At 46.6% G+C, this 25688-nt stretch overlaps 1 protein-coding gene across 1 annotated transcript; it reads left to right on the plus strand.

Annotated features, from left to right (window-relative positions):
- Positions 1-10709: 10709 nt before the first annotated feature.
- Positions 10710-25467, plus strand: LOC139593917 (histamine N-methyltransferase-like). The gene is made up of 7 exons (XM_071435451.1): positions 10710-10822; positions 13707-13896; positions 15177-15229; positions 18575-18682; positions 22070-22200; positions 22719-22812; positions 25016-25467. Exons 2-7 carry the CDS (start codon positions 13760-13762, stop codon positions 25369-25371), a joined length of 879 nt encoding a protein of 292 aa, XP_071291552.1. The 5' UTR covers positions 10710-10822; positions 13707-13759; the 3' UTR covers positions 25372-25467.
- The last annotated feature ends 221 nt before the right edge of the window (positions 25468-25688 follow it).

The raw sequence follows: 25688 nt of genomic DNA on the forward strand, positions 1-25688 counted from the left end.
GGTCTCTCCACTGGGCTCTGAGTTGTAAAACTCATTAACTAGAGCAAGCCTGTGGGTTTTTTTCAATTCTTTTTGCCATAACTGTAACCAATTCCAGTTCTCTTTGCCTTTTCAGGTACTGTCCCCATCCTTGTGTATCCAAATTTGAAAGATATTCCCTGCTGCCTTCCCCCACTCTTCCCAGTTCCCTTGGAATCTGGATGTCACTGCAACAGGAAGACAAGCACCCAGAGCATGGCCAGGAGGTGACTCCCACCACTGAAATCAGGAGCAAATCCTGAAGTGCTTCTTTTGTCCTCATTAACTTTGCCAGGGGTTGTCAGAGCAGAGACAAAATCAAACCCAAGTGAAACACCAAATATGATCTGCAGAGCAGGCTCATCCCAGGGTAGAGATTGCAAAGAGTATTCCTGCTCAATAAAAGCATGAATGCACCTATATATAAAGAAACTCTGAGGCTTTTGTCTGTGGGAAGATGAGAGGTGAGTAGGGATCAAAATAACAAGATGGCAATGTAGCTTTCTAATAGAAGTCTTCAGAGTAACTGGTCCCAGGTTTATTTAATCAGGAAAATAGCTGTGAGTTTAAATAACTTGCAATATAAAGCCTGCACAAAGGAGAGTGTGAGCAGGCTGGGTTGGATGGGTCTGTATCTTGCAGGAGGATGTGAATTTGAAAGAAGCAGTGACACTTGGAAACTGCCTACAATGGCACCAGCTGGATTGAGGGGAGAGATAGAAATGGTATTGAAAAAATATTATTTCCAGCAGCACTTGCAGGCCTACAGGGCAGAAAGGGAAGCGAGAGCAGGGATCATGGAAAGAGATAAGAGGGCAGGTGAAGACACCACGCTGGGAATGGCAATTGCTGGGGCTGTAACAGGAGCAGGAGCTCAGAGGATGCAGTCAGGGACAGAGCTGCCTCCCCCAGGTCTGCAAACTGACAGCCAGGCTCCCTGCAGGCATCCCTCACTGCCCCTTCCATCCCACTCATGGCCTTCTGGAAAATTCATTTTTCCGGACACAATTCTTCACATCTGGCTTCAGAGCAAATAAACACACCTTCAGTTTAAGGCTTGAGGAGACAACTGCCATTTCTTTGGGAATGGTTTTTCACAGAGGGGAGGATATCCACAGTTCTTCTAGGGAAGCTTTAAGATGGCCTGTTCAGCATGTCTGGCTGAAGCATGAATGGGCTCTGCAGGGAGGAGCTTCCAGTCAAGGCTCCTGTTGGCTGCAAATTAAGTTGTAATTAAAAAAAAATTAAATGACAGCACTATCCATGAAAAGCTCTTGTACATTTTCACTGGAGCAATGTTACAGCACTATGTCAAGGGCTTTTGCATGATCCATGTACCTCGCACTGATAAGTACTAGCAAGTAAAAGCAGTGCTTTTGTACTGATATTTCACTGTGAAATCCCACATTTGCAATGTCTTTTGGCAGTAGGTGGTACACTCAGCTCCAAAATTAATATATTAGCTTGAACTGTAGTAAAAAAAAAAGGAGTATAAATTAAAGCATGGCTGTGTTCACAGCCAAACTTCAGCATGGCTTTGGAGAGCAGCTTTGTGCATTGGCAGGTGGTGATAAAGCAAGGGGGAATGGTTTTAAACTAAAAGAGGGCAGGTTTAGATTGGATGTTAGGAAGAAAATATTTTCTGTGAGGGTGGTGAGGCCCTGGCACAGGGTGCCCAGAGAAGCTGTGGCTGCCCCTGGATCCATGGCAGTGCCCAGGGCCAGGTTGGATGGGGACTGGAGCAACCTGGGACAGTGGAAGGTGTCCCTGCCCATGGCAGAGGGTGGAACAAGATGGTCTTTAAGGTGCCTTCTAATTCAACCCATTCTGTGATTCTCTGGCCGGACCAGACCCTGATGGGCTGCAGACCCTCTTACTTTCCACCTGCAATGGCAGATCCCAGGGTCTAACTGCACGTGACAGTGGCTGGTCATAACATCTGGCATTAAAAAAAAAAAAAAAAAGGTGAAATGATTGTTAATAGCAGTTTGCAGAACTGTCAGCCTGTTTCTGTGGTCCTGCCTGCAGTTTGTTTAGTGGCTGTGAGTGGCACAGGGCCATTAAAGCTCACTCTGCTGGGTGTGCTTGCTGAGAATGAAGGGCTGGAGAGGCCAAGGTCATGGCAGAGCAGCTCCCCCAGCCAGCCATGCTGCTTGCAGCATCACTTGATCTTTATTTTTCTTATTCCTCCACCTCTGACCCATTGTGAGGCCCGGGAGAGATAAAAACAGCAGGAGCTGAGCTTCACCTCCCATCTGTGCCCCAAGGGGAGGCCTGGGGCCACACAGTTCCCCTGAGAACATCCAGTGCTGCTGAGTCCTCTTCCCACACAGGCACTCCTAAAGCTCACTGGCTCTCTCTTTCCACACAGATTCTCATCAGGAACCTGTGGGAACATCCCCGTTGTAGTGTGTTGTTGTTATACTTTGTAATACTTTGAAGTAGCTTTGTTTTGTATTCCCATATTTTTCCCAAATGGTTTATCCCAGACTGTACCCCCCTCCCTTTACCTGTGTTATCCCTCTCCTGGGATGAGATCATCCCCAAACCCCCACCCTGGCTCTCTGTCAATCACTCAGCCTCCCATCCCCTCCATCCAGAAGTTTCAGTCCAGGATGTCGAGTGATGAGCCAGAGGCCAGGGGTCAGCCCCCCAAGCCTTGCCCCATTCACTGTCCTAAATGTCCATTCCCCAGTACCCATCCCTTAGGGTCACTCATTGGTTGGTAAAATGTTTTCTACTTTTGGTTTCCACCTCCCTTTAAATGTGACCTTGGCACCTCTCCCTGGGCTCTGGGCAGGAGGCCCCTGAGGTGCAGGAGCTCCTTTGGGACTCCTGGAATAAAACCTTGGATTCACCCCTGCTAAGAGTCGGCCCTTTCTCTTCTACCCATGTCTCTGTGTCTCTTGTGCTGCACAGGCGCCCAGCCCAGGTGCCCTCAGCACCCTTGGGGCACAGAGAGTGTCTCCCTGCTGCCAGCCCAGGTGCCCTCAGCACCTTCGGGGCACACACAGAGAGTGTCTCCCTGCCAGCCCAGGTGCCCTCAGCACCCTCGGGGCACACAGAGAGTGTCTCCCCCCAGCCCAGGTGCCCTCAGTACTCTCAGGGCACACACAGAGAGTGTCTCCCTGCTGTCAGCCCAGGTGCCCTCAGCACCCTCGGGGCACACACAGAGAGTGTCTCCCCCCAGCCAGGTGCCCTCAGCACCCTCGGGGCACAGAGAGTGTCTCCCTGCCAGCCCAGGTGCCCTCAGCACCCTCGGGGCACACACAGTGAGTGTCTGCCCCCAGCCCAGGTGCCCTCAGCACCCTCGGGGCACACACAGTGAGTGTCTCCCTGGCAGCCCAGGTGCCCTCAGCACCCTCGGGGCACACACAGACAGTGTCTCCCTGCTGTCAGCCCAGGTGCCCTCAGCACCCTCGGGGCACACACAGAGTGTCTCCCGCCAGCCCAGGTGCCCTCAGCACCCTCGGGGCACACACAGAGAGTGTCTCCCCCCAGCCAGGTGCCCTCAGCACCCTCGGGGCACACACAGACAGTGTCTCCCTGCCAGCCCAGGTGCCCTCAGTACCCTCGGGGCACACACAGACAGTGTCTCCCTGCCAGCCCAGGTGCCCTCAGTACCCTCGGGGCACACACAGACAGTGTCTCCCCCCAGCCCAGGTGCCCTCAGTACCCTCGGGGCACACACAGTGACTGTCTCCCCGTGTCGGCCATGTCGGGCCTGCCCCCGGTGTCTGCCGACTCGGGACTGGCCCAGGGTTCCTGAGAGGCTCCCAGAGAGACAGAGGCATATCTCACCATTGTCATTAAGAGGGCAGAAGGGGGAAAAGCTTCTGGATTGTAAGGAAAAAAAAGAAGAAAAAAGGGGAAAGAAGAAAAGAGAAAGGTAGCTGAGTGGTCTGTAGGTGCTGGGTGCAAAGCCCCATTTTCAGGATGCTGTCTGCTGTCCCAGGAAGCAGAATGAAAGGAATGTGGAACATTTCAGAAAGAAATACGGAGCATTTTAGATCTAAAGGTTGCCATGGTGATGTAATGCCCTAAGTGGTGCACGGGCTGTGCGCTATAGAGACACCAGGGGTGCCACCCCTGTGCTGGCACTGCCAGCTGCCATCCAGCCCAGGATCCCACAGGCTGAGGGGAATAAATTTTGTCTAAAGGACACTCTTCACCAGGTCAGGGTAATTCACATGTGGGGTTTTGGCATGAGTGGTGGCTTACAGACATCTGAAGTGTTCCTAATACAGACAACTTCACACAAAGATTTTGATTGTGAGAGTTGTAAGCAGCTATTGCTGCCATTGGAGGGGAATGAGTGTGCCTAAACCCTTTCCAAAGCTTAACAGAAGTTCCCACAGGGAGAGATATGAAGGGCATGAAAATGTTACACTTCAAGCAGAGAGATTTAGGAGGCATGTGAGCCACATGTGAGCCAAGGAGTTCCAAGCGGAATATTCAAATTATGCTGTGACGGCAGGCACTGCTCCCCCTGCATTGCCCTGTCAGAGCAGGGCACAGGCAGACAGCAGAGCCATGTGCTCAGGGGGATGATGCCTTTCCAAACACAGCCTAGAAGAAAGCCCTTCTAATTTTGGTTGATTGCTTTTCAAGTGTGGCTCGTTCAGATCTTCTTTGTCGCACCAGCTCTTGAGGGAACAGCTAGAGGAGGAGGAAAGGGGAAATTAGTAACGTGGAGAAGGTGCCAGTGGGAAGTGGATATTGCAGAAATAGCACAAATATAGGAAAGACAGTGATCTTTTGAGCCAGGAATGTTTGTTTTGGGAAAAACAACTATTGCTGTTACAAGTGAAAATGAATTAAAACATGGGCAGGTGTGAAGAGCTGCATGACTTCTGTCTCACTTCATGCTTTTGTCATTTGTGGGGCTGAAGCTCCACTGAGTCAGCCTGGTACCAGGGGCAGCCCTTCATGACAGTCTCTGAAAAACAATGCCCAAGTTGTAATTTTTAATTTATAGGTTGTTGGGTATTTCTGTCAGTTCTCTCCTCATATCGTTGCATCTTCAAAAGGGAAAATAATTATTCCCATATATGGGTAAAATGCACTAAGAATTGTTTTGTTTTTTTTTTTCATAATGAATGATGATTGTTTCTTAAAATGTGTAGAAAACCTGAATCAGCAGCAAAAGTGGCACAAATAAAAAGCCATCTCCTCTTGCCTGGCATAACTCTGCTTTCCCATAACATCAATAACCTGAGCCAGGTCTTTGCTGAGTCCTTCATGCTTCTCCAGCACAGAAAAAGGTTTCTGGGCAGAGATTGCAGTCCCCAGGAAAAAATGACATGCACTCAGGCTAGCAAGAAGCTGGGCTTTTTGTGTCTGGATGATTTCCAGCAGCATCTCCTTCTACCAGCTCCTCCTGGTGTGGAGCACCTGTTGGTGAAGGTGTGACCACCCTCAACCACCTCCAAAGCCAGGCACAGTAATGAAATCCCCTTACCAATGGGTTTTTTTCAAATTGAATTTCTTTCTGAGATCAATTCAATTAAGAATTTCAGTTTCAAATTGCTAATTGAAATGCTCTAATATTTGGGTTGTTTTTCAGTCTGGGAATAGAGCACTGATTTGTTTCACTAATTGCAAGCCAGGAATTTGGAGTGCTCCATAATGAGATATTTCACAAACAATTTTTGGTTCAATTAACTTCAGGAGCGGGAAAAGCAAAATTATTTTAACTAAGGCGCATGTTTGTAAAAATTTAATATATTCCTCTGATGTATTGGGGAAGATAAAAAGACACATTTGTTGAACAAATCATTTCTCAGCAGACAAATTCAGGTTTTGCCTATTGTAGCTTCTCTGTGTATTATGACCACAGAAAGTGAAATACAGCTAGATATTAATTTTTTTTGCTCTTTTCTGCCCTATTTTTTTTGTACTATCATTGGTTTAAAAGGCATTTGGATAATGTCCTTAACAAGATGCTTTAACTTACAGCCAGCCCTGAAGTGATCAGGCAGTTGGATTAGATCATCATTGTAGGGTCCTTCCAAATGAAATCTCTCCTCTCCTCTCCTCTCCTCTCCTCTCCTCTCCTCTCCTCTCCTCTCCTCTCCTCTCCTCTCCTCTCTTCTTTTCCCATCCCTGTCTGTGGCTGGGACTGTCCTGCAGGAATGAATTAATTGCAGGGACAGGAGTTGGGAGCTGCTTCCCTCTGGTATGAAGAGCTGTTTCAGCTCAAAATGTGAAAGGCCCAGTTTCAAGGTGATGGTGCCTGTGTTGGGTTTGAGGGGGGACAGCAAATCCTCACCCAGATTACAGGGGAAATCAATGGGGTGCAGCTGTGGGGGAGAGCACTGCACAAGCCCAGGCTGCTGTAGGTGCCAAGCCCAGCCCAAAGCCGTGGTGAGGATGTGTTCAGACACAGAGCAGGGCAGGGACAGCCATGCCCAGTTCCCCCAGGACACCCCATTTGTGCATTATGGAGCTGCAGGAGGAGGGGTGCCTGTGGCAAGGCCCCTCTCCCCCTCACAGGGCAGCCTGCACCCGTGGCCGCGTATGTGTGCATGCAAAGCTTTGGAAATTTCCATTTTAATAAAAGTAACCTTGGAGGAGCATGAGCAATAACCTGTCTGTTCTTTGGCACTGACAGTTCAGTTGTCCTGACAAATGAGATTTTGCGAGGCCGGCGCAGCGCTGCCGTTATCAGCCCAGCTCACATCAGCGTGTGCTTTATTGGGACACAGCAGAAATTATTCCTCAGACATTAAACAACGTCTTGCTCCTGCTTTTATCAGCCAGATGTAATGATACATCAGATCCAGAGGTAAGCCCAATAAACTCCTGGATCTTTGGGCTCAGATGTTTGGGCCATCTACAAATGCTTTGAAATCTGGGAGCTCCTGTGTAGCCTTTCCTGCTCCTTCTGCCTCTTTCCAGTTTCCTAGACCTGACCCACATACTCTGTGTTATATTAAGGCAGGGGGACATGGATCAGTCTCCTGAGCTTAGCTTTTCTCAACTGAGGCTCCAGCCTCTGGTCCCTGCTCCAAAGGGATGGATCATTCCCCAGAGAAGGGTCACTGCAGCCTCCCATGTGAGGGATGGTCTGTTCTGGCACTCCCATCCCTTCCGAGGTAAAATCAACATTGCACAGCCTTCATCTCCTCTCTTCATGTAGGCAGCAGCCAGTCCCAATACCCTGCTTGTACTCTGGATTTTGCTAACTTAGGACTTTTCCTCTCTGAAGGCATCAACAGATTCACCAGCTAGCACAGCTCTTCTAAACCGTCAGTGGATAATTTTTTTTCTGCTATTTCCACTTCTGCCATGGGACTGATGAGGGTGTTGGAGCTTGTGGATCAGCACAGCCCCAGGGGGTATGGCTATTGGGCATCCTGGGAGCCTGGAGCAGGGCGTGATCCCCTCCCCTTTCCTCCACCCAGGGCTGTCTGCCAGCATCACTTGGAGCATAGCTGGAGGAAAAGGTTTCAGAGATTCATTTGGACCTTTAACTCCTTTCCCCTTCTTCCCAGAGTATAAATTTTCAGCTGTACTCTAGAGAAGGAAATAATCTGCAGCTGTTGGCTGTTCCCACCTCTTGACTCACCTAAGGAGCCAGTGACAGCTACTTGTGTCCTTGCCAGGTTCCCAAGGGGACTTGTCTTACTCACAACTTTGTATTTCAGTATTATTCTACCTCACAGTTGTCCAGGTACCTACAGAGCTGTGAATTGTCCCTTGAGCTGTCATGATAGAGAAATGTTTAATATATTATTCCCAACATATTATGCCCTTAGGGCTTGTAGAATTTCCTTTCAATAACTCAGCCTCCTGCTATCTAGGACAGTGCTGTGTGTAGGAGGCCACAGGGTAGAATGGGACAGGAAGGTGATTTTTCGTAAATAAATATTAAGAATCTGTGGCTGCCCCATCCCTGGAAGGGCTCAAGGCCAGGTTGGATGGGGCTTGGAGCAGCCTGGTCTAATGGAAAGTGTCCCTGCCCATGGCAGGGTTTGGAATGAAATGATCTTTAAAGTCCCTTCTAACACAACTGTTCTATGATTCTGTGATGGTTCTATGATGTCAAATAGGTGTACAACCACCTTAATGAACAAACCCATAGACCTGCCAGGTCTGTGGATGGCCAGCTCCTCTGCAGGGTGTCATTTACAGAATGGTTCTGGGCTCCATCCTGGCCCTGGTCCTTCTCTGCTGGTTCACAGCCTCTGGCTCAGCAGGGCCCTGCCCTGGGCACTGGGCTAGGCAGTGGTGCAGCATCCCCAAATCCCCAGTGTCCCTGATCCAGGCAGCACTGAGCACACATCACACTGAAATGGCTGGGATTTTGCTTAAAGCTCACACAATGAGTCCCCAGGGGAAATTAAAGAAGCAAATTAACAGCAGCATCTTTTATTTTCATAATGCACTTAAAAGCACCAGATGCATATAATCTTTATTTTTGGCTCTCTAAACTTAGGCTTTCATATTAAATGGCAACTGGCACTTGGAAAACCCATACTTAATGCTCTACAGAGGGGAAAAAGTGTGGGCCAGATGCACTGAGTTTATTTTCTTTAGACCAGCTTGCACAGCTTTGGTGATACCAATTAATACAGATTTCTAGAACTGCACAGAAAACCAAACACCAGTGATGTTGCTGCCCAGCTGTGTTTGAACAGCAGTGCTCATCACCAGTACAGAGCCAGGACAGGGCTCCCTGGGTGGCAGCTGTGGCTGCAGAAGGGACATTTGCTGGAACACTGCAGGCCAGCAGAAGCTGGCTTGATTTGTGGCTGATGGGGTACTTAGAGTTTTATTTTCCTCAAAACACCCGTTGAAAAGAAAGTCATAGAATTAGAGAACCACAGAAAAGGGGTTCAAAAGGACCTGAAAGACCACCTAGTCCTAAGCTCCCCTGCCATGGGCAAGCAAGTCATGATTGTTGATTTCAAAGGGCAAAACTGCTGCTGGTCTCCCCATTCTGCCTGTGTGGATTTGGCATCACTCTTTGAAGCACAGAATCATAAAATATGGTAGGTACTAAACACTGTGGCATTGCTGCTCCTGGTGAGGTCTTTAATAAAGGGCTTTGTATCTCATTCCCTCAAACTGGAGAGGAAATGGTGCTGTGAACGGAGAGAGAAAAAATTGCACTGGGTGTTGCCTTCACACACAGTCATCGTTCTCGTTCTGGCTGAACAATTTTAACTGTTGATATGAAATCTTCATTTGAGTAAACTCTCAGCTAAATGTCAAACTGCAGCCATTCTCCCTGTAACTGTGCCTTTGAAAGCATTGTTATTAATATTACTGGTATTATTTTATGTGACTTTTATCTTGTGAACAGCTCATTTCTCCTTGAACAGTTCATTTCTCTATCTAACTCCAGAAGGAAAACTTCTTCATTTAACTTAAAAAAATTCCTTCTTGCTAAACATGGAGAAACAAAGGCAAAAAGTGGGGCAAACGTGTGGTGCCCTGAACACCAAATCACAATATGATGTGGGCGTCAGTGGTTTTACCCATACTCATGTTCCTTGGGATAAAACTGCTCCTGACAGGGCTGCAGAGGGTGCACACAACTTGGAAAATGCTTAAGCTCTGTAAAGTAAGGGATAAGAAGAATATCTGCTGGCTAGAAAACCAGCTAAAAAAGCAAAGTTTTCTCTAGTGGAAGGGTTCTATAGGCAAGCTGCAAATGATGCTGCCCATCACCCCATGCCACACACTGAGACAATTATTGCCAATTTGTCAGGAGCTGCATTTTCTATTTTCCACTGGCAGGGCTTCATTTGCCACCTCTGCTGTAATTAACACAGGGGTAGAGCTCTGTGTCTGGATCTTCCCACGGCAGGGTGGCCGTGCCAGGTGTGTCCTGGGGGAGAACTGGTGGGGAACACATGGAGAGTGGACATGGATGTGGCTGGGTTGGAGCTGCCCCCTGCCTCTCCAGGCAGCTGGAGGCTCTAACTCTGCCTGCTCCATCCTCAGCAGCTGCTGCCACATGAGGCTCTAACTCTGCTCCATCCTCAGCAGCTGCTGCCACATGAGGCTCTAACTCTGCCTGCTCCATCCTCAGCAGCTGCTGCCACATGAGGCTCTAACTCTGCCTGCTCTTCCTATGAGGTTCTAATTCTGCTCCATTCTCAGCAGCTGCTGCCATATGAGGGTCTAACTCTGCTCTATCCTCAGCAGCTGCTGCCATGTGAGGTTCTAACTCTGCTCCATTCTCAGCAGCTGCTGCCATATGAGGTTCTAACTCTGCTCCATCCTCAGCAGCTGCTGCCACATGAGGCTCTAACTCTGCCTGCTCCATCCTCAGCAGCTGCTGCCATATGAGGTTCTAACTCTGCTCCATCCTCAGCAGCTGCTGCCACATGAGGCTCTAACTCTGCCTGCTCCATCCTCAGCAGCTGCTGCCACATGAGGCTCTAACTCTGCCTGCTCTTCCTATGAGGTTCTAATTCTGCTCCATTCTCAGCAGCTGCTGCCATATGAGGGTCTAACTCTGCTCTATCCTCAGCAGCTGCTGCCATGTGAGGTTCTAACTCTGCTCCATTCTCAACAGCTGCTGCCTTATGAGGTTCTAACTCTGCTCCATCCTCAGCAGCTGCTGCCATACGAGGCTCCAGCTCCTTCCTCAGCAGCAAAGCCTCTCCCGTGACGCGGCCCCGGGGGTGGGACGGCAGGGATGGGATGGGACGGGGCTGGGTGGGAGGCGCCTGGACGGGAAGGTGGCTGGGTAGAAAGGTGGCCGGGTTGGGAGGGGGCCAGCTGGGAGCAGAGCCCGGGAGCTCAGCAGCGTCCCTCGCACAGCCCCGAGGGGCACAGGGCAGCCCAGGTAAGTGTGGGAGCCAGCGCCGGTGGAGCGGACTCGGTCCGGGCGGGATGCCGCTCTCTCTCGCTGGCACACGGGCTCCTGTGCTGGAAAACCCAAAGCTCACTTTGTTTGCTGCCTTCACGGGGAGGGTTTAAAGGGTTTTATGGCGAGTTTAAAGCAGGTTTTACACTGCTGGCACAAAGTAGGGACGGATCAAGTAACTGCAGCATAAACAGCGTTTCAAAACTCCTCAGTCTTTCTAGGGAGCCACGGGTAAGTTTCGATTATCCTTGAAGGGAACAAGCCCGAGTGAATACTATTACCTTACAAGTTTCTAACAGCCTGATTCAGAAAACAGTCCTGTTTTCTGAATTAAAAAGTTAAAGAGAAGTTAAAAGAGAAATCCTTTCCTTCCTTCTCCTTACGCATTTTTAAAGTTAACTGGCCGCAATTCAAACAGCAAAACAACACAGAATGAAGTAAATGGGGCAAATTCCAACAGCCAAAAGTGTAATGAAAGAAATGAGACAAATTCCTTGAACTGCATCCAACATGAAAATGAATCTCGGCTGCTCATTAGAGACTGCTGAGCAGGGGAGGTTGGCAAATGAAATCACAGGAAGTAGAGGGAGGAACAGAAAAAAGGGTCAATTATCGAAATCTCCTCTTATAAACTGCAAAACTTTTTTTTTCAAGATTGAAGGTAGTAAAAATATATTAGTGGCAAACAGCAAAGCTTCCTTATGCACTTAAAATAAAAAGGAGTCAGGCATAGCAAAGGAATGGGTAAACACAAAGTACATAATTGTGTTTTCAGGGTAGGTTCGTGGTGAGTAATTCCCATCCAAGGTACATCCAGGAGTTTCCTTCTTTACTGTCCCTGGAAAAATTCCCACTTGGATTCCCCAGGGTAATTCCGATGTTGTTGGGTGTTTGAGTGCTGCTCATCTGGGTTAAGGAGGGGTTGTCAGTCAGAGGCTGACAAAGTTTTTAAAGCTGTCCCATCTACTTGTTACCAGTGTTGTACCAGTTTGTTTTTCATTAGTGCTCTTTGAAATGCTCAGTTTTGCTATTTTTTCACTTGAAAGTATCCTTGCTGTCTGAGAAGGTGGGGAGCAGGGAGTGTACCAAAGCCAGTCTGCCTTGGAGGCACTATGGGTGGAAAATCAACCTTGGGACCTGCTCCAGAGGTCACCACTGGTCTTTGGGACTGCCACAATGAGAGCAATTATCAGCCATTGCTAATTGATTATGAGTTCTCAGCCATTGCCAATGGCTCTGGTAGCAGCACTCACTGGGGGAGGTGAATTGTCACCAAGCTTCACCATGCCCCTTCCTGCAGGAGCCTTTGGGATCTGAGGAGATTTGGCCCACGGGCTGCAAAACCAAAACGTGTCACAACTTGGATTTTTGTCACAGGCAGGGAAGGAAAATGGGCAAAGCCAAGCAGCTGATGCTGTCATTGGAAAGGGGGCAGGAGAGGGATCTGGGCAGCTGCTCAGCATGATGGCTGTCCCTAGAAATAGTTCCTAGAAATAGTCCTCCCTGCAGCAGACAGAGAATAAGATGATGGTCAGGCAATGTGGATCTATCAGGAAGAAATAGTTCCAAGCCCACCTTTCTGCAGATGTTCAGGGGAGAAGAAGATGGCACCGTTGTGTATGACGTTCTCATAAACAAGTGAGGAAGATGTGGCCTTGATGAGACAGGTATTGGGTGGGTGGAAAACTGGTTGCAGGGTCAGAAAATTTGTCAGTTCAGTGCCAGAAAGGGAGGCAATGGCAAATATGGACCTGAGCCTGTTGCTTTTGTTTCTGTTTATGGTGTTAAGGAGGAATGAGATTATTTGTGTTATTTGATGTGCATCTGGGAGGGACTTGAGCAGAGGCCAGATTTATAATTCAAAGGACCAGAAGAGCCATCTGGGAAAAGCCCATGATTTGAATTCCAGTCATGCTGGTGAGTGAAGGCAGCGGGTGCAGGGTCTCAGTGGAGCCAGGGAAATCATCCCGGTTGTGCTGGGAGCCAGGAAAAGAAATGGCTGGGAGGGTTTTGTGCTGCACTTCAGCACCAATGGGGTTTGGCTGAAGACAGTCCAAAGGGAACTGTAAAAATAGCAAGAGGTGGCTGGGATGTAACCTCTGCAGGAAAGCCAGAGGGGGTGGTAAGAGGCACCAAGGAAATGCAGTGCATCCTTCAACATGGGGCCCCTGAGGAGGGAGAGGGTTCCCTCTTCTCCTTGCCAGGTAGGACAAGATGTGATGAACTTAAACTGCAGTTTAAGAGAGGATAAAGACATCTCTGTGCACTTTTTAAGGTACAGTCTGGCACTTCCCCACTCTTGATTGCCTGTAAGCCTGGTTTAGCACAACAACTATTCCAGTAACTCACGTGGCTTTGGTGAATTAGCTACTTAACCCATGGGAATTGTACCATTATCTTCAGAAGAACTAGAAAAATAAAGTGCATTTATGAGGTTTTTATTGTTTTCACCCCACCATCAGCATTCCATTTAAGAACATCAAAAGATTAAAAAAACAGATAGAGACATCTGCCAGCGTCTCTGGAGATGAGTGTTGCACTTTCTTCTAATCCAGAGCCAGCCCTTGGAGCCTCTCCATGACTTCACAAAACAGAGGATTTTTTTTTTTTTTGTATTTAAGAACCATCTAAATACCCTTTTACTGTGTTTAAACAGAGTCCTGTGTCAGCACAGTTAAAAAATGCTGGCACTTGCTCTGCACAGATTAAAGATGATAAATTACCCTTTGCTGCTTGAACCCCATTTGCAGTTTCTATTGCAAGGTTGTGCAACACTCCGAGGCAGTGGCAGGGCCAGGGATGTGGAGCAAAGTCCAGGTGCGGGCTGGATTTTCCCCTCCAGCACTTTTCATTCCTTCTCTAGCCCGGAGAGAAGAGCTGCAGGGAGCAGCCTGTCCCCTCCTGCAGCCTCCCAGCATGGCTGCACCCATGAGGAGTTTGCTGGCAGATCTTGACAGATACGTCCAGTCCTTCCGCGTCTTCCTGGAGAGGTCCACGGAGCACCAGAGCATGCAGGAGTTCGTGGAGAAGCACCTGCCAGATGTCATAGCCAGGTAACCCCAGCTTGGCCTGAAGGACAGCCAGGGCCACGGTCCCAGGGGGTGCTGGCCCTGGGGGCTGCCTGGGAGAGGCAGATTGCTGCTCCCTGCCCTGTCTGCTGGCCTGTGATAGCTTCCATTTTGCACACGTGGCTCTGGATGTTGGCTCTCCAGGAGGGAGGCTGTCACAGACATGTTTTCTGAAAAATCCTTTTTTTAGGATTTTTTCTCCTGAGAAGCCTCAGGAACAAAATGTAAACAATGGTTATCTGCTGCTGTGGAATGCAACAGGTGCATCTGGGATTGGTCTCATGTGGTTGTTTCTAATGAATGGTCAATCACAGCCCAGCTGGCTCAGACTCTCTGTCTGAGACACAAGCCTTTGTTACCATTCTTTCTTTTTCTATTCTTAGCCAGCCTTCTGATGAAATCCTTTCTTCTATTCTTTTAGTATAGTTTTAATATAATATATATAATAAAATAATAAATCAAGCCTTCTGAAACATGGAGTCAGATCCTCGTCTCTGCCCTCATCCTCAGACCCCTGTGAACACCATCACAGGAGACTGCCTAGGCAGGGGGAGATAAGGCTGCATTGTTTCCTTGCACACAAAAACAGCTGGCCCTGAATCAGCTCTGAAATGCTGTAACAGATACCACATTCTAGCATCAAACTTGATGGAAAGCAGCTTTTTAAAAGCAAGCTTTTCAGGTAATATTTAGGGTTTGTCTAGGATGGCTGGATCGTGCTCCTGCTTTGCCTGCCAGTGTGTGTCCTTTGCTGGACCCCTTACTTTGCAGGCTGGCTTGGGAGCAGGCACCCAGCATCAAATCCTGGCTCTGGGGAGGCTCTTCTCAGGGCTTCATGGCTCTGCCAAAGCCTCACTGAGGGATTTTAGAAGCATTACACTCTCCCCTCTCCCTCCCCATTTTGCATAATGCAAAAGTTCTACAAATAATTTTTAAGTTGCTGGTCCAGACCCAGAGGGCTCTGTTCCTCAGAGCACAGACACAGAGAAGGTGTGTACTTGCTTTTGCTTGTATTCATTCATAATAAAAGCAAAATGCTACCTCTGCAAATTGCCAAAATAATTGGAAAACATGAATGTCCCAAGGGGAAGAGTTCTGAATCTGATCCCTCCTGCCCACTCACAGACATGCCTGTGTACACACATATTACATTTGGATTTTGCCCTGCAAATTTTAGTCTTAATGGGATCTCCAGTGTCTTACATCATGCATGGAACTCTCTTTACTGGACAGCTCTCCTAAAATGTATAAATAATGTTTTTCAGTATTGGAAATGGGAAGTCTGCAATCAATGTTCTAAGTGTTGGTGGTGGAGCAGGTACGTATGGACTTCAATATTGGTATACTTTTTCCTTCATTTTTTTCCTTAAGAATAGAGGACTAAAAGTTGCAAAAGGAGCAGAATGAGAAATAAGTCTTTCCTTGATAAGCCAGCTCCAGGGGACAGGTGGTGTTAGCTGGTGTGTGACCACATCATCTGAAAACAGCTTGTGCCTCCCCACTCTGATTCCTCTCCGTCCTCCACAAAAACCTCTCCTTCTACAGCATCCCTCCTCAAAGGCAGAGAGAAGCTTTAACCAATCCACAGGGTTTCTATACAAAACCAACACAAGACAAAACAAAACAAAGGCAGCAAAAAAAAATGCACCCAAACCCCAAACAAAATAATGTCTGAGATTCCTGAGAATATTGCATTTTAACCTGCATTACAATATTCTCCCCTGTACCTTTATTGAGGTGGTAACTCCCATCACTGCTATGTAAGAGCCATGGCTGAGCTCTGCTTTGGCTGTATTTACTGACCACCATCAGTGTACAAGTTTCTGCTGGAGCTACTGTCCCCCAAAACAGTGGGGCTGAGCATGAGCTCCAGAAGAAATACAAATAAGTCTTTTGTCTGACATTCATTGAGTGTAAAAACAATACCAGTAAGATCAAGTAGCTTTTCATTAAGTTTTTGCTTAAGTGGCCCCATAATTAAAACCTATGTTTCCTTCTCTGTCCATTAAGTCACCACACTTAAATTTTATATGAACAGTTAAATCTAGTTTAAATGCTGCAATCATACCATCACCAAAGACTAACCTCAGTTTTGTTAGTGTCTCCTCCATAAAGTAATTGTATGTAAATGGAAAGTAATTGTATGTAAATGGTTGGCATTAGCTATAAAACAGACAGTGTGACAGAGCAGGAACATTGCTCTCCAAAGGAAAGCATTCCTCTGGAAAAAAAAAAAAAAAAAGAAAGAAAAGAGAGAAAGAAAGGGAGAAAGAGCAAAAGAAATAGAAAAAGAGAAAGAAAGAACGAACGCAGTGCGGTTCTTCATCCTGGCCAGAGACAGTCCAGCTTGCCATCAATCAGTAATGGGTAGGCAAAGCTCACTTTGTGATCTAAAAATCCCCAGATCACCGAACCCCATCTGCTCACTGGTTTGCTCTCAGCATGGCCGTTGTGAGGCCAGGAGGGATCCGATCCCCAAATCCCCCCTCACAGCCGATCCCGGCTGCTGCGGGAGGGCAGTGATGGAGCTGCTGCCCTGACCCCACCTGCCCCTGCTCTTCTCAGGAAGGAGGCACAGAAAAAAAGCATTTCCTCTCTGCTTTTCCACCTCGGGAGGCAAGAACCCATTAATGCAGCATTCCATCCCATTAGATCCCATCCCATTAGATCCCATCCCATTCCAGCCGCCCGAACACCGCTGCCTTATTAAGTTCACACTCCGGCGCGCTGCTCTCTGTACCTTTAAAACCCATCAAAGGCATCAGCGCTGCTCTAAAGTAGCAACTGGGCTATAAACTATCCCTTTACGTAAAATGTTTAATTAGAAACTTAATGGCGAACGTAGTGGTAGCCTTTAAAAGGTAATTGTGTTGGAGAGTTTAAATAATTCGGATAGCCTAATTGCCAAATTGTTGATAATGCAAGCTGCCACCGATCTGAGTGTAAAATGCCTCGGGACACTTGTTTGCATATAAAAGAGCTAAAAGTGAAGTCATTTAAGGCTGTGGATTAAATTATGAATCAAAGGGGTGGGTTTTTTGGTTAAAAGCAGTACAAGGGTGATTTGGCCACACAAGAACAGAAGGGAATATTTTGACCTATCTGCATATGGAAATACAAAATTAATTTATTTTTTTTATCAGGACCTGCACAGCCTTTTCGAAGGACTAATCATTTTATGGGAAGTTGGTAAAGCAACCAAAAATCAAACTATTGCAGTGGTTAATTTCAAATTCTGTGTTCCCAAATTTTACCATGGCAGACTACAGAGTACAAGGCTTGCAGCGATAGCAAAGCTGCAGCTATTTCTGCAACTCAGAAATTCAATTTCCCTCCCTCAAAGAACGTGCTTCCAGAGATGCCATGTGAATGTTGGTATTGCTGGTTGCTTTAAGAAAGAGATGTAAGTCTGAGAAAATGCAACTCTTCCTCACTTTGTGTGTTATATCCTCTGGGCACTAATGAGCAATTTAGTGCCTGGTGTTTTCCTTTTGTTCCTCGAATATTCTGCACTATGGGGCTAATGCTGAAGTGGTGGGAGTCCAGGTTGTGCAGCTCCTCCTTCCACAGCCCCTCAGCAAGGGCCTGTCTGGCCATCAGGGTGGCCTTCCATTCAGTGCAAAACTTTGTTCATTTGTAGGGAATTTTATAACATGGAGTTTTGTGCAAGCACAAGTAAATCTTCCAGGACAAAGCTAGATATTTACTTGTAACACGACCCCTGGACCTATTATTCACTGTAGTTACCCTCTGTTTCACTCTTTCTTAACTTCATTTATTCTGCTGTTATTTTTTTCCACCTAAAATCTATCCAAGCACAATAAGCAGAGGTTGGAGAAAGTTGAGCAAGCCAGCTGGATATTGTCCCTGGACTCATGCCTCAGTCAGAAATATCATCCTCCTGAGTTTCCTCCACTGCAGATGGGGTGAGATGGCTGAGAATGATGGAGCTATTTTTAAATTTTGAAATCTTGGATCTACCAGTACATCCATCAATAAAACAATTACAGCTGGCCTGAACAGTGTTTAGAGAGAGCTCTTCCTCAACAGAAACATGAAACACAGGAATCTCTGGGGTATTCTGTAAACAAGGGTTAGCTAAACACAAATGGTATGTGCTCCATTCATCATTCTTTTGGGAAAAGTCACAGGACACTGAAGACAAACAGATATGAGTATTGTCTCTGATCCCAGTGTAAACACATATTCCCTTTCCCTCCTCCACATGACCTTGTAACCAGTGAGGTGCCTGGCTAAAAATGCTCCTACTGACTCCTAAGCAATCCTGCCAAGTTTGCTGGAGCCATCAGAACTGGCACCATGAGAGGATCTCATGGTAGGATCTCCCCCTCGAGCTTAGACCACGTCCAGAAAAAGAGAAGTCAAGCTTGACTGTGTCAGGTTTTCCCTTGGCCCTGGTGGTGCCAGTCAGAGGGGAGAAATGAAGAGAGTTGGGACTGATATTTACATTTTCCTCAAATCCTAGAGCTCAATCTTCAGTTACAACCTACTGAGAGTGCAGAGCAGCTGCTTGGCCCTGTGTGGTGCACCCATCCATAAATGGCAGAAATCAATCTGCCAAGCTGGGAGTGTGATGGTGGTGGAGATCTCCTTTGCCTGAGCTTTGTTTTCATTCTCTGTTTTGTGTCTCCTGCTTCTTTAGGTGAGATGGACTTGCAGATCCTCTCAAAAATACGAGCCAGATATCCTGGGGTCACCATCAACAATGATGTGATAGAGCCAAGTGCTGACCAAATCTCCAAGTACAAAGGTATTTTTACATTAAATAAATTATAAATTTAATTTATTGAATTAATTAATTATTTTACATGCATTAAAAAGTGTTGAAAGGTGGATTATCCTATGTTCAAATGCCTTCTTGTCAGAAATGTCTCTTAAAAGTTAAAAAAATTCAAAATTTCATGCTTTTTTGCAATCATTGCTTCTCAACAATGTTCATTCTCATTGAAATCTTAGTCTCACACTGCAAAGATCTCTCAATGGCAAATGCTTGGCTAGATAGACTTTAAAAGCTAAACAGGGTGGGAAGTGATGGGTGATTGTATGGGAATGGAGTGAAATCCCAGCTTTTCAGACAGTTTTTCTACTTCAACTTGTGTGGAATCAGGATCCTTCCTCAGCATCAAAGGGAAAATTTTAGTGTCTCATGGTGATTCTCTCACATCTTAAAAATCGTTTCCGAGAAATACCTAAAGCTCACAGTGGGGCACTAAATTAGAACCAGGCTTTGATTTAGAAAACACAAGAAGGAAAGCAGGAGTGATAGGAAAGGCTTTTGCCGTGTGCTCTGGGGCTCAGAGCTTCTTTCCTTCCCCCAGCCCAAAGGTCTAAGCAGCATTCATGGAGGAAAATGGAACATTTTCCGAGGAGGACTGAGTGTTAACGAGGGTACTTTGACCAAATTGCCCTACAAAGTGAGCATTAAACAGCAACGCAGGGTTTGATTATCACTGGATTAGAGCCCACCAGGATTCACCTCCTGGTGGTGTTGAGGGAGGTGACACCAGCCCTGAGCAGAGCTCACCTGGCCAGAGAGCCATCCTGAATGGATGTGACAGCAAGGAATGAAGCATTTCCATTTGGAGCTGGAAATGCTCCAAATGATGGTGAATACCAGGCTGTGAAACCACACTGTAAATCTCCAGTCTTGTTCTTGCTCAGGTCCTTAAAAATGAAGCATTCCCATTGTGAATCAGCTTGTGGAAGTCAAAGGGAAAAAAAAGCAGCAATCCCTTTCTCCCTGCAGTGAGGTAGCTCAGAATCACTGGAAACACCAAAGGCTCCCAGGACAAACCTAATTTTTTATATCTTTCTCAATTTAACACAGACCTGATCTTTTAAAAGATGCCTTGTTCAAAATCCCCAGTGCTCTTATATTCCTGCAGGCTGAAGTGGTGAAGGGTGGGCAACACAGCATCTTCTCTGTTTGTGCACTTGAACAAAGAATTTCTGTCCTGTCTGGGCTACAATGGACTGGATTTGCTCTGAATCTTCCCAGTGGTCCCACCATCTACCACCAATTAACTGGCAGTCCCATCCTACTGCAGCGAGTTTCTTTCCAGAAGAAAATTAAAGAAAATATAAAATGTTGTCCTTATTTTAAGTTTTATGCTAAACTAGAAATGAAATATTCATCTGAATTTCTTTCTTTAAACTCTCTTATTTGGTAATTAATCATGTCCCCAGTAGCTGCCATTAATTAGGTTTCTGAGGCCCAAGATTTTCTGTAGAGAATTAGAAAGATTATCTGCCCCTCTGAGGATTCAGTAGTTGTGTTTTCTGCCTCACCAAATGCTTTCTCCATGGGAAGGACTAGCCAAGCTCACGAGAGAAACTCCTTGCTGGGATGTGCAGTGATGAGAAACTCGGGTTAGGCTGTGGCATGTGATGGAGGCTTTCCTCAAAGCTTCATGGGCAGGCTGTGCCCTTCCCTCACTCCTGGTGGATTCCCTTGGTGGCCATGGTTGGGGGTGTTGGTGGCCCCACAGCTGGGCTCCATCACCAGCACAGCTGCAGCAGCCCAGTTCTGATGGCACCCAACAGCTTCTGGCTGGGAAAAGAACCTGGGGTGAGCCCAGGGGAAAAGGAAGGAAAACTTTTCATAATGGATTCGGATGAATATTTAGGCAGAAATTTACCACAATCCCATAACGAATTTGCACTTCCTCGAGTTTGGACTTTGAAGGCCCAGCCTGGAAAGCAATTCAGTTTTCTTCCCAGCTTCTCCTTGCAGACAGACCCACAATTAAACTGAACCAGATTGCCCTGGATTATTGGTGAGGGGATAAGAGCTGCTCCTGAGCTTAGAGCAGCAAATCAAATCTGAACTGCCAGTGCTGGGGCCAGTGGCTGATAAATGGAAGCTAACAGAGTAACAGTGGCAGCATCTGAAAGGGGTGGCCCATTTCCAGGCACAGAAGAGAGGAGATAAGCACTGATGGAGCATTTCTCATCTGCCTGACGGGGACGTGTCCAAATCAGAGCCCAAAGGGAGGAACATTGTCATTAGTGCTGTAGAGGCACTGGTCTTAGCTAACAGTGCTGTTCTGAGCATGTGTTCTGTAGCTAAGGCTCAGCCTGCCTTTGGGCCATGTAAGTTTTAAATTGATGCTAACTCCAGTGAAGCACAGGAACTGAATCAGGGGCTGCTTTGGCCTGGAGCAATCCTGAGCAGCAGCACAGTGAGAGGAGCTCCATATGCCAGCAGATGGACATTAGTATTCCCTACATTATGAAATTACCTCTCAGTTTTGCTCCCATAAAAACAAAGGGAATGCAGTGATGAGCCAGGCCCTCGGTGTAACTTATTGTTTGAATCCACTTCTCCAAATTTCTGTTTTCCTCAGCTGCTGATGTGCATTGTGTTGAGGTCTGAAGACACTCCATGTGTCACTCCTTAAAGCTCTTTGCTTTAAAACACTGACATCCATTTTTCCTGAGGCATTTGGTGAGAACTGTGAGCTTCTGAAAAATTGGTTCAACACAGAAGCCACTGAATGTCAAGAGAAGGGTCCTTGCTTTTGGAACAAAGCTCCTTCACTCTCCTGCCATCCCAGTTACACAAATTTAGAAGAACACATTTGCTCTTTCTGCCCTTCTCAAACTTTCAATTGTGCTTCTCTTCTCAAGAAACCCCTGCTTTGATCCATCCTTGAGCACCTGTTTTTATTTGGAGAAAATCCTCCACCATGGCCTGACTCCTGCTCAGCCATGGGGGTTTTGTGTGCCCCCCACATAAGTGCTGGGGCCATCAATCCTCCTATTCACCATGAAATGTGCTGCTGGTGGCCTCATAACAATTCACCCCAATCACCATCTTTTAATTCAGCTTGAGCCAATCATGGGGAAGAATTTACTTCTATTACTTCTATTTTTTTTTTAGCTCAGGTAAACACCAGAAGAGCCTAAATGAGGGAGCAAAGGGAAAAGCAACAGACTCTTAAGATTTTGTCCTGTAAATCCCTCTACAGCCTTCTCCTGACATATGGGCTAAAAGTTTAAGATATTCCACTGTTGTGTTAAACTGGTACCAAAACTCTCTACCTAAATAGGGCTTCTGGATGTATTAAAGCTCTGAGTGGAAATCAGCCCCATATTTGCAATTATAAACTCTGCCCTGCCTTCTCCTCTGTTTCAGAGCATGTGGCTCAGGCATCAAACCTCGAGAACATAAAGTTTACCTGGCACAAGGAGACAGCTAATGAATATGAAAGTCGAATGAATGCAGAAAAGAAGACTAAAAAATGGGACTTCATTCACATGATCCAGGTAAGAGTGTCTGCAAAGAAAATGCTGCCAAAGACTCAGCTGTTAAAAGTATGCATGAAGTATGTGACCTCATTATCCACTTGTAGGGGAAGAAAGGTGAGTTTACTTCCCAGTAATTTGAAGTGCTTTAGCATAAATGAACTGCAAAAATGAAAAGCAGCTTTGAGCACAGTAGTCCTATTAACCAGGCTGTGGGTGGCAGTCAACTAAGAATACATTTTAGCTGGTGTCTTCAAAAGCTCCTCGTCCTTTCCATGAAATTGCCTTTGTATTTCCAAAGCCTTCACTGAAGAAAGGCAAATCTCTTCCTCTCAGGTTGATGAATAACATGAGCTCAGACCTGGCAGAGCCAGAGAGCAGGCAGGGCATGACAGTGGGAGCCCACTGCCCACACCTTCCTAAGGTGCCTTGTTGCCCCTGCTTTTCTGCAGGATTGCTCCCATTTGGTTCCTTTTAACGGTGTTATAATAGTCACCAGGATGGCACTGCACATCTTTAAGCATCTCTGCTTCTTCCAGATGCTCTATTATGTGAAAGATATCCCAGCAACCATCCGGTACTTCCACAGCCTCCTGGACTCACAGGCCAAGCTCCTCATCATCCTGGTGTCAGGTGAGAGCGGCTCCCCCAGCCCTGCTCAGGCAGGAGAGGGCTCTGAGGACCTTTGGGGCTCCTGTGTGTAGCACAGGCCACAGAGGGGAGCAGACATCCCCTGAAATCTGCCCTCTCACTGCCTGTGTCTGCGTAGATTTATCAGCCAAAACCCCACATCATGGGCACAAAGCATCTCTCACTGCCTTCCCCACCTTACAGCCTGCCCAGTGATGGATGGCAGCAGGGGCCCTGCAGCAGGAAAGGCTCCATCCTGCAGCTCTCACTCACAGGAGCCCCTTCAGCCTCTGCTGTGTGCTGGGAAAGGTTTTCCAGGCTGGGCACTGCATTTTCTCTCTCCCAGAGACTCGTGGCATTAAGCAAATGGCGGTGGGGGGCTCGGAAGGGCCATACAGCAGGTGTTGGAGCACATATGGTTCATTTTCTTTTCAAACTGCCCATTTCCTTAATATCATCATTTTGGGTACCAAACAGCGTTCTCAGGCTGTTTCAGATCTCACAGAGATGCTCTGTGGTCAATCCAGCAGGAAAGTGTTGGAGCAGAGTAAACAACAACCTTTTAATGCTGTGGGCAAGGTATGCCAGAGACAGTGCAGTGGTGGAGTCTAATTTGACTCTAGAAAGCCTTTAATTTGCCTCAAAAGCTATGGAAATTTCAGCTGTGTAAACAGTCACATCTAGCAACTCTGAAAGCCATGTTAAGCATTATTTGTTCAGAGGTTTAAGCTTAATTTCTCATTGAATTTGGCCACCTCTGCAAACGTGATGAAGTTCCTTTTATTTCGTTCATGAAGGACCCACTATGAAGGGACACTTCTGACCTGAATTTATTCAACTACTTTTTTTTTCCCCAAATGATTTTGGTTTGAAGTGTTTTCAAGCAGTTTACGATAAGAAATCTGTGTTTGAAATGAGTTTAAAAAACCTGTTTGTGTTCTTTGGCTGAACAAGAATAGATCACAATATCAGACTATTGCTGATTACCTGAATATAGTTAATTAAAACTCTTTTCCAGTTACTTAACCTGTCCCTTTGGATATTCATAAAATGTGAATAAAGGAAAGAATGTGTGCCTATTCAAAATTAAAATTATTAAAGTTCTGAGTTCATGAAAAGTATTTGAAGTCCTCTCTGAGCCAGATGGTTGTGTTTTCTGATGGAGCAGAAATGGCTGGGGGCAACAAAAAAGTGAGGTAGAGGAGCAGGACTCTGAACAGCAGAAAGGAAAAGAAGGGGAAACCCTTGAGGAAGGCAAGAGAATAGAGAGGAGAAGGAAGAAATGCCATTAAAATGAGCAGTGAAGGAAAAGGAGTCACTGAAAGATCACCAGAACAGAGCTCATTTCACACAGAAGGCAATGCCATCCCCAACACAAGCACACCAGGTAGTTCAAAGCCGGCCTGGGAGCGGGGCTGGCCGGAGAGGGCTGGGGTCACTCGTGGCAATCCCGATGTGCAGGGGCTGTGGCTCTGCTGCAAAACAAAAGCAGAGCCCTATGCTGATCCTTGGAGAGCCAGCCCGGGAATGCTGGTTCAGGGAGGGGATAATTGCTCGGCCCCGAGTCCCAGCACACTGACACCAGCGCATTTCCTGCAATTGGCGCTCGCCGCTCAGTTTCCACCGGGTGAAAGAAAATATTCTTGCCTCTCTTCTAAACACCAAACTGTTTATTTGACTATAAATAACTGTTTGCAGATCAAGCAACTGCAAAACCACGAGGAACTGGTTTTAGTACCTAGGGAGAATTGTTGTTGAACTGCTCATCAGGCTCAAAGTTATTTTCATCCTGTCCAGTCATTCTGAGTAATCCTTCTAAAAATTATTTACAGTGGTAATACCAAATCAGAGATCCAGGCTGGGGGAAAATAAAGACGTGAAGATGTATGTGGGGATTTTTCAGCTTAGCCAGCTAGTTTGCTTTATAAAATGTCTCTTGAGAAGAGGTACACAAGTGTGAGCTGCTCTGGCCTCAGCTGGAGGCTCAAGGAGGGTGCTGGAGCTCCAGGGTAGGTGCCCACCCACTCCTGCAGCCCCCAAACCTGCAGGGAAGCAGCCAACTCCACTGTGCCCCAGGACATGTCCCAGCTCTGGAAAGATCCCACTTGCAATGATGACAACTGCTAAAAAACCCAGACAATCAAAACTGCTTTCAAATAGTGTTTTTCCTTAACTCTGAGTGTTTTTCTGGTGTTTTATCTCTCAGGAAAGAGTGGCTGGGAAACGCTGTGGAAGAAGTATGGGCCTTCCTTCCCCCTGGAGGATCTTTGCTGCTATGTTTCCTCTGGTGATTTGCCCAGGATGCTGGATTCAGCTGGGCTGAAGTACCAGCTCTATGAGCTGCCATCCCACATGGACATAACCAGCTGCTTTAGTGAAGGGGACAAAGATGGGGAGCTTTTGCTGGATTTCCTGACAGAAACACTTGACTTTGCTAAAACTGCCCCTCCTGAGCTAAAGCAACAGGTAATGGAGGAGTTGAGAAAGCCTGGCTGCAGTGAAATCAGAGATGGGAAGGTGTTTTTCAATAACAGCCTGGGTGTAATAGTGGTTGAGCCATGAGTTAACCTCTTCTTCTTGATTCAAAGCAAAGAGATACAAACTGTTGACAGCTGAAATGTATTTTTTCATCTTTAATAAATGGCTTCATTTACTTCAGCACTGATAATAACTTTTGGAGCTTGTTAAGAAATCAGTATTGACATCTGTTGTTTTAAGTGAGCTTTAATACTTGATTAATTCTGCACTAATCTATGACTGTGCAACTGACTAGGCAGTAAATTGTGCTTTATCATACAGATGTTGTGGAATCAGCTATAACTCAGGCCATCCACTCAGGCACTGCAGGAACCTAAGGAATTATTCCTTAGGAATAGTTA

The sequence above is a fragment of the Agelaius tricolor genome, unplaced genomic scaffold (genome assembly GCF_023055355.1).
Source record: "Agelaius tricolor isolate 1412-34295 unplaced genomic scaffold, bAgeTri1.0.p SCAF_10, whole genome shotgun sequence".
Taxonomy (NCBI): domain Eukaryota; kingdom Metazoa; phylum Chordata; class Aves; order Passeriformes; family Icteridae; genus Agelaius; species Agelaius tricolor.

Coding starts and splice junctions, on each gene's coding strand:
- LOC139593917 (XM_071435451.1), top strand. CDS start 13,760: ATGGCTGCACCCATGAGGAGTTTGCTGGCAGATCTTGACAGATACGTC. Junction 18,683..22,069: donor CCAAATCTCCAAGTACAAAG/GTATTTTTACAT, acceptor CCTCTGTTTCAG/AGCATGTGGCTCAGGCATCA. Junction 22,201..22,718: donor ACTTCATTCACATGATCCAG/GTAAGAGTGTCT, acceptor TGCTTCTTCCAG/ATGCTCTATTATGTGAAAGA.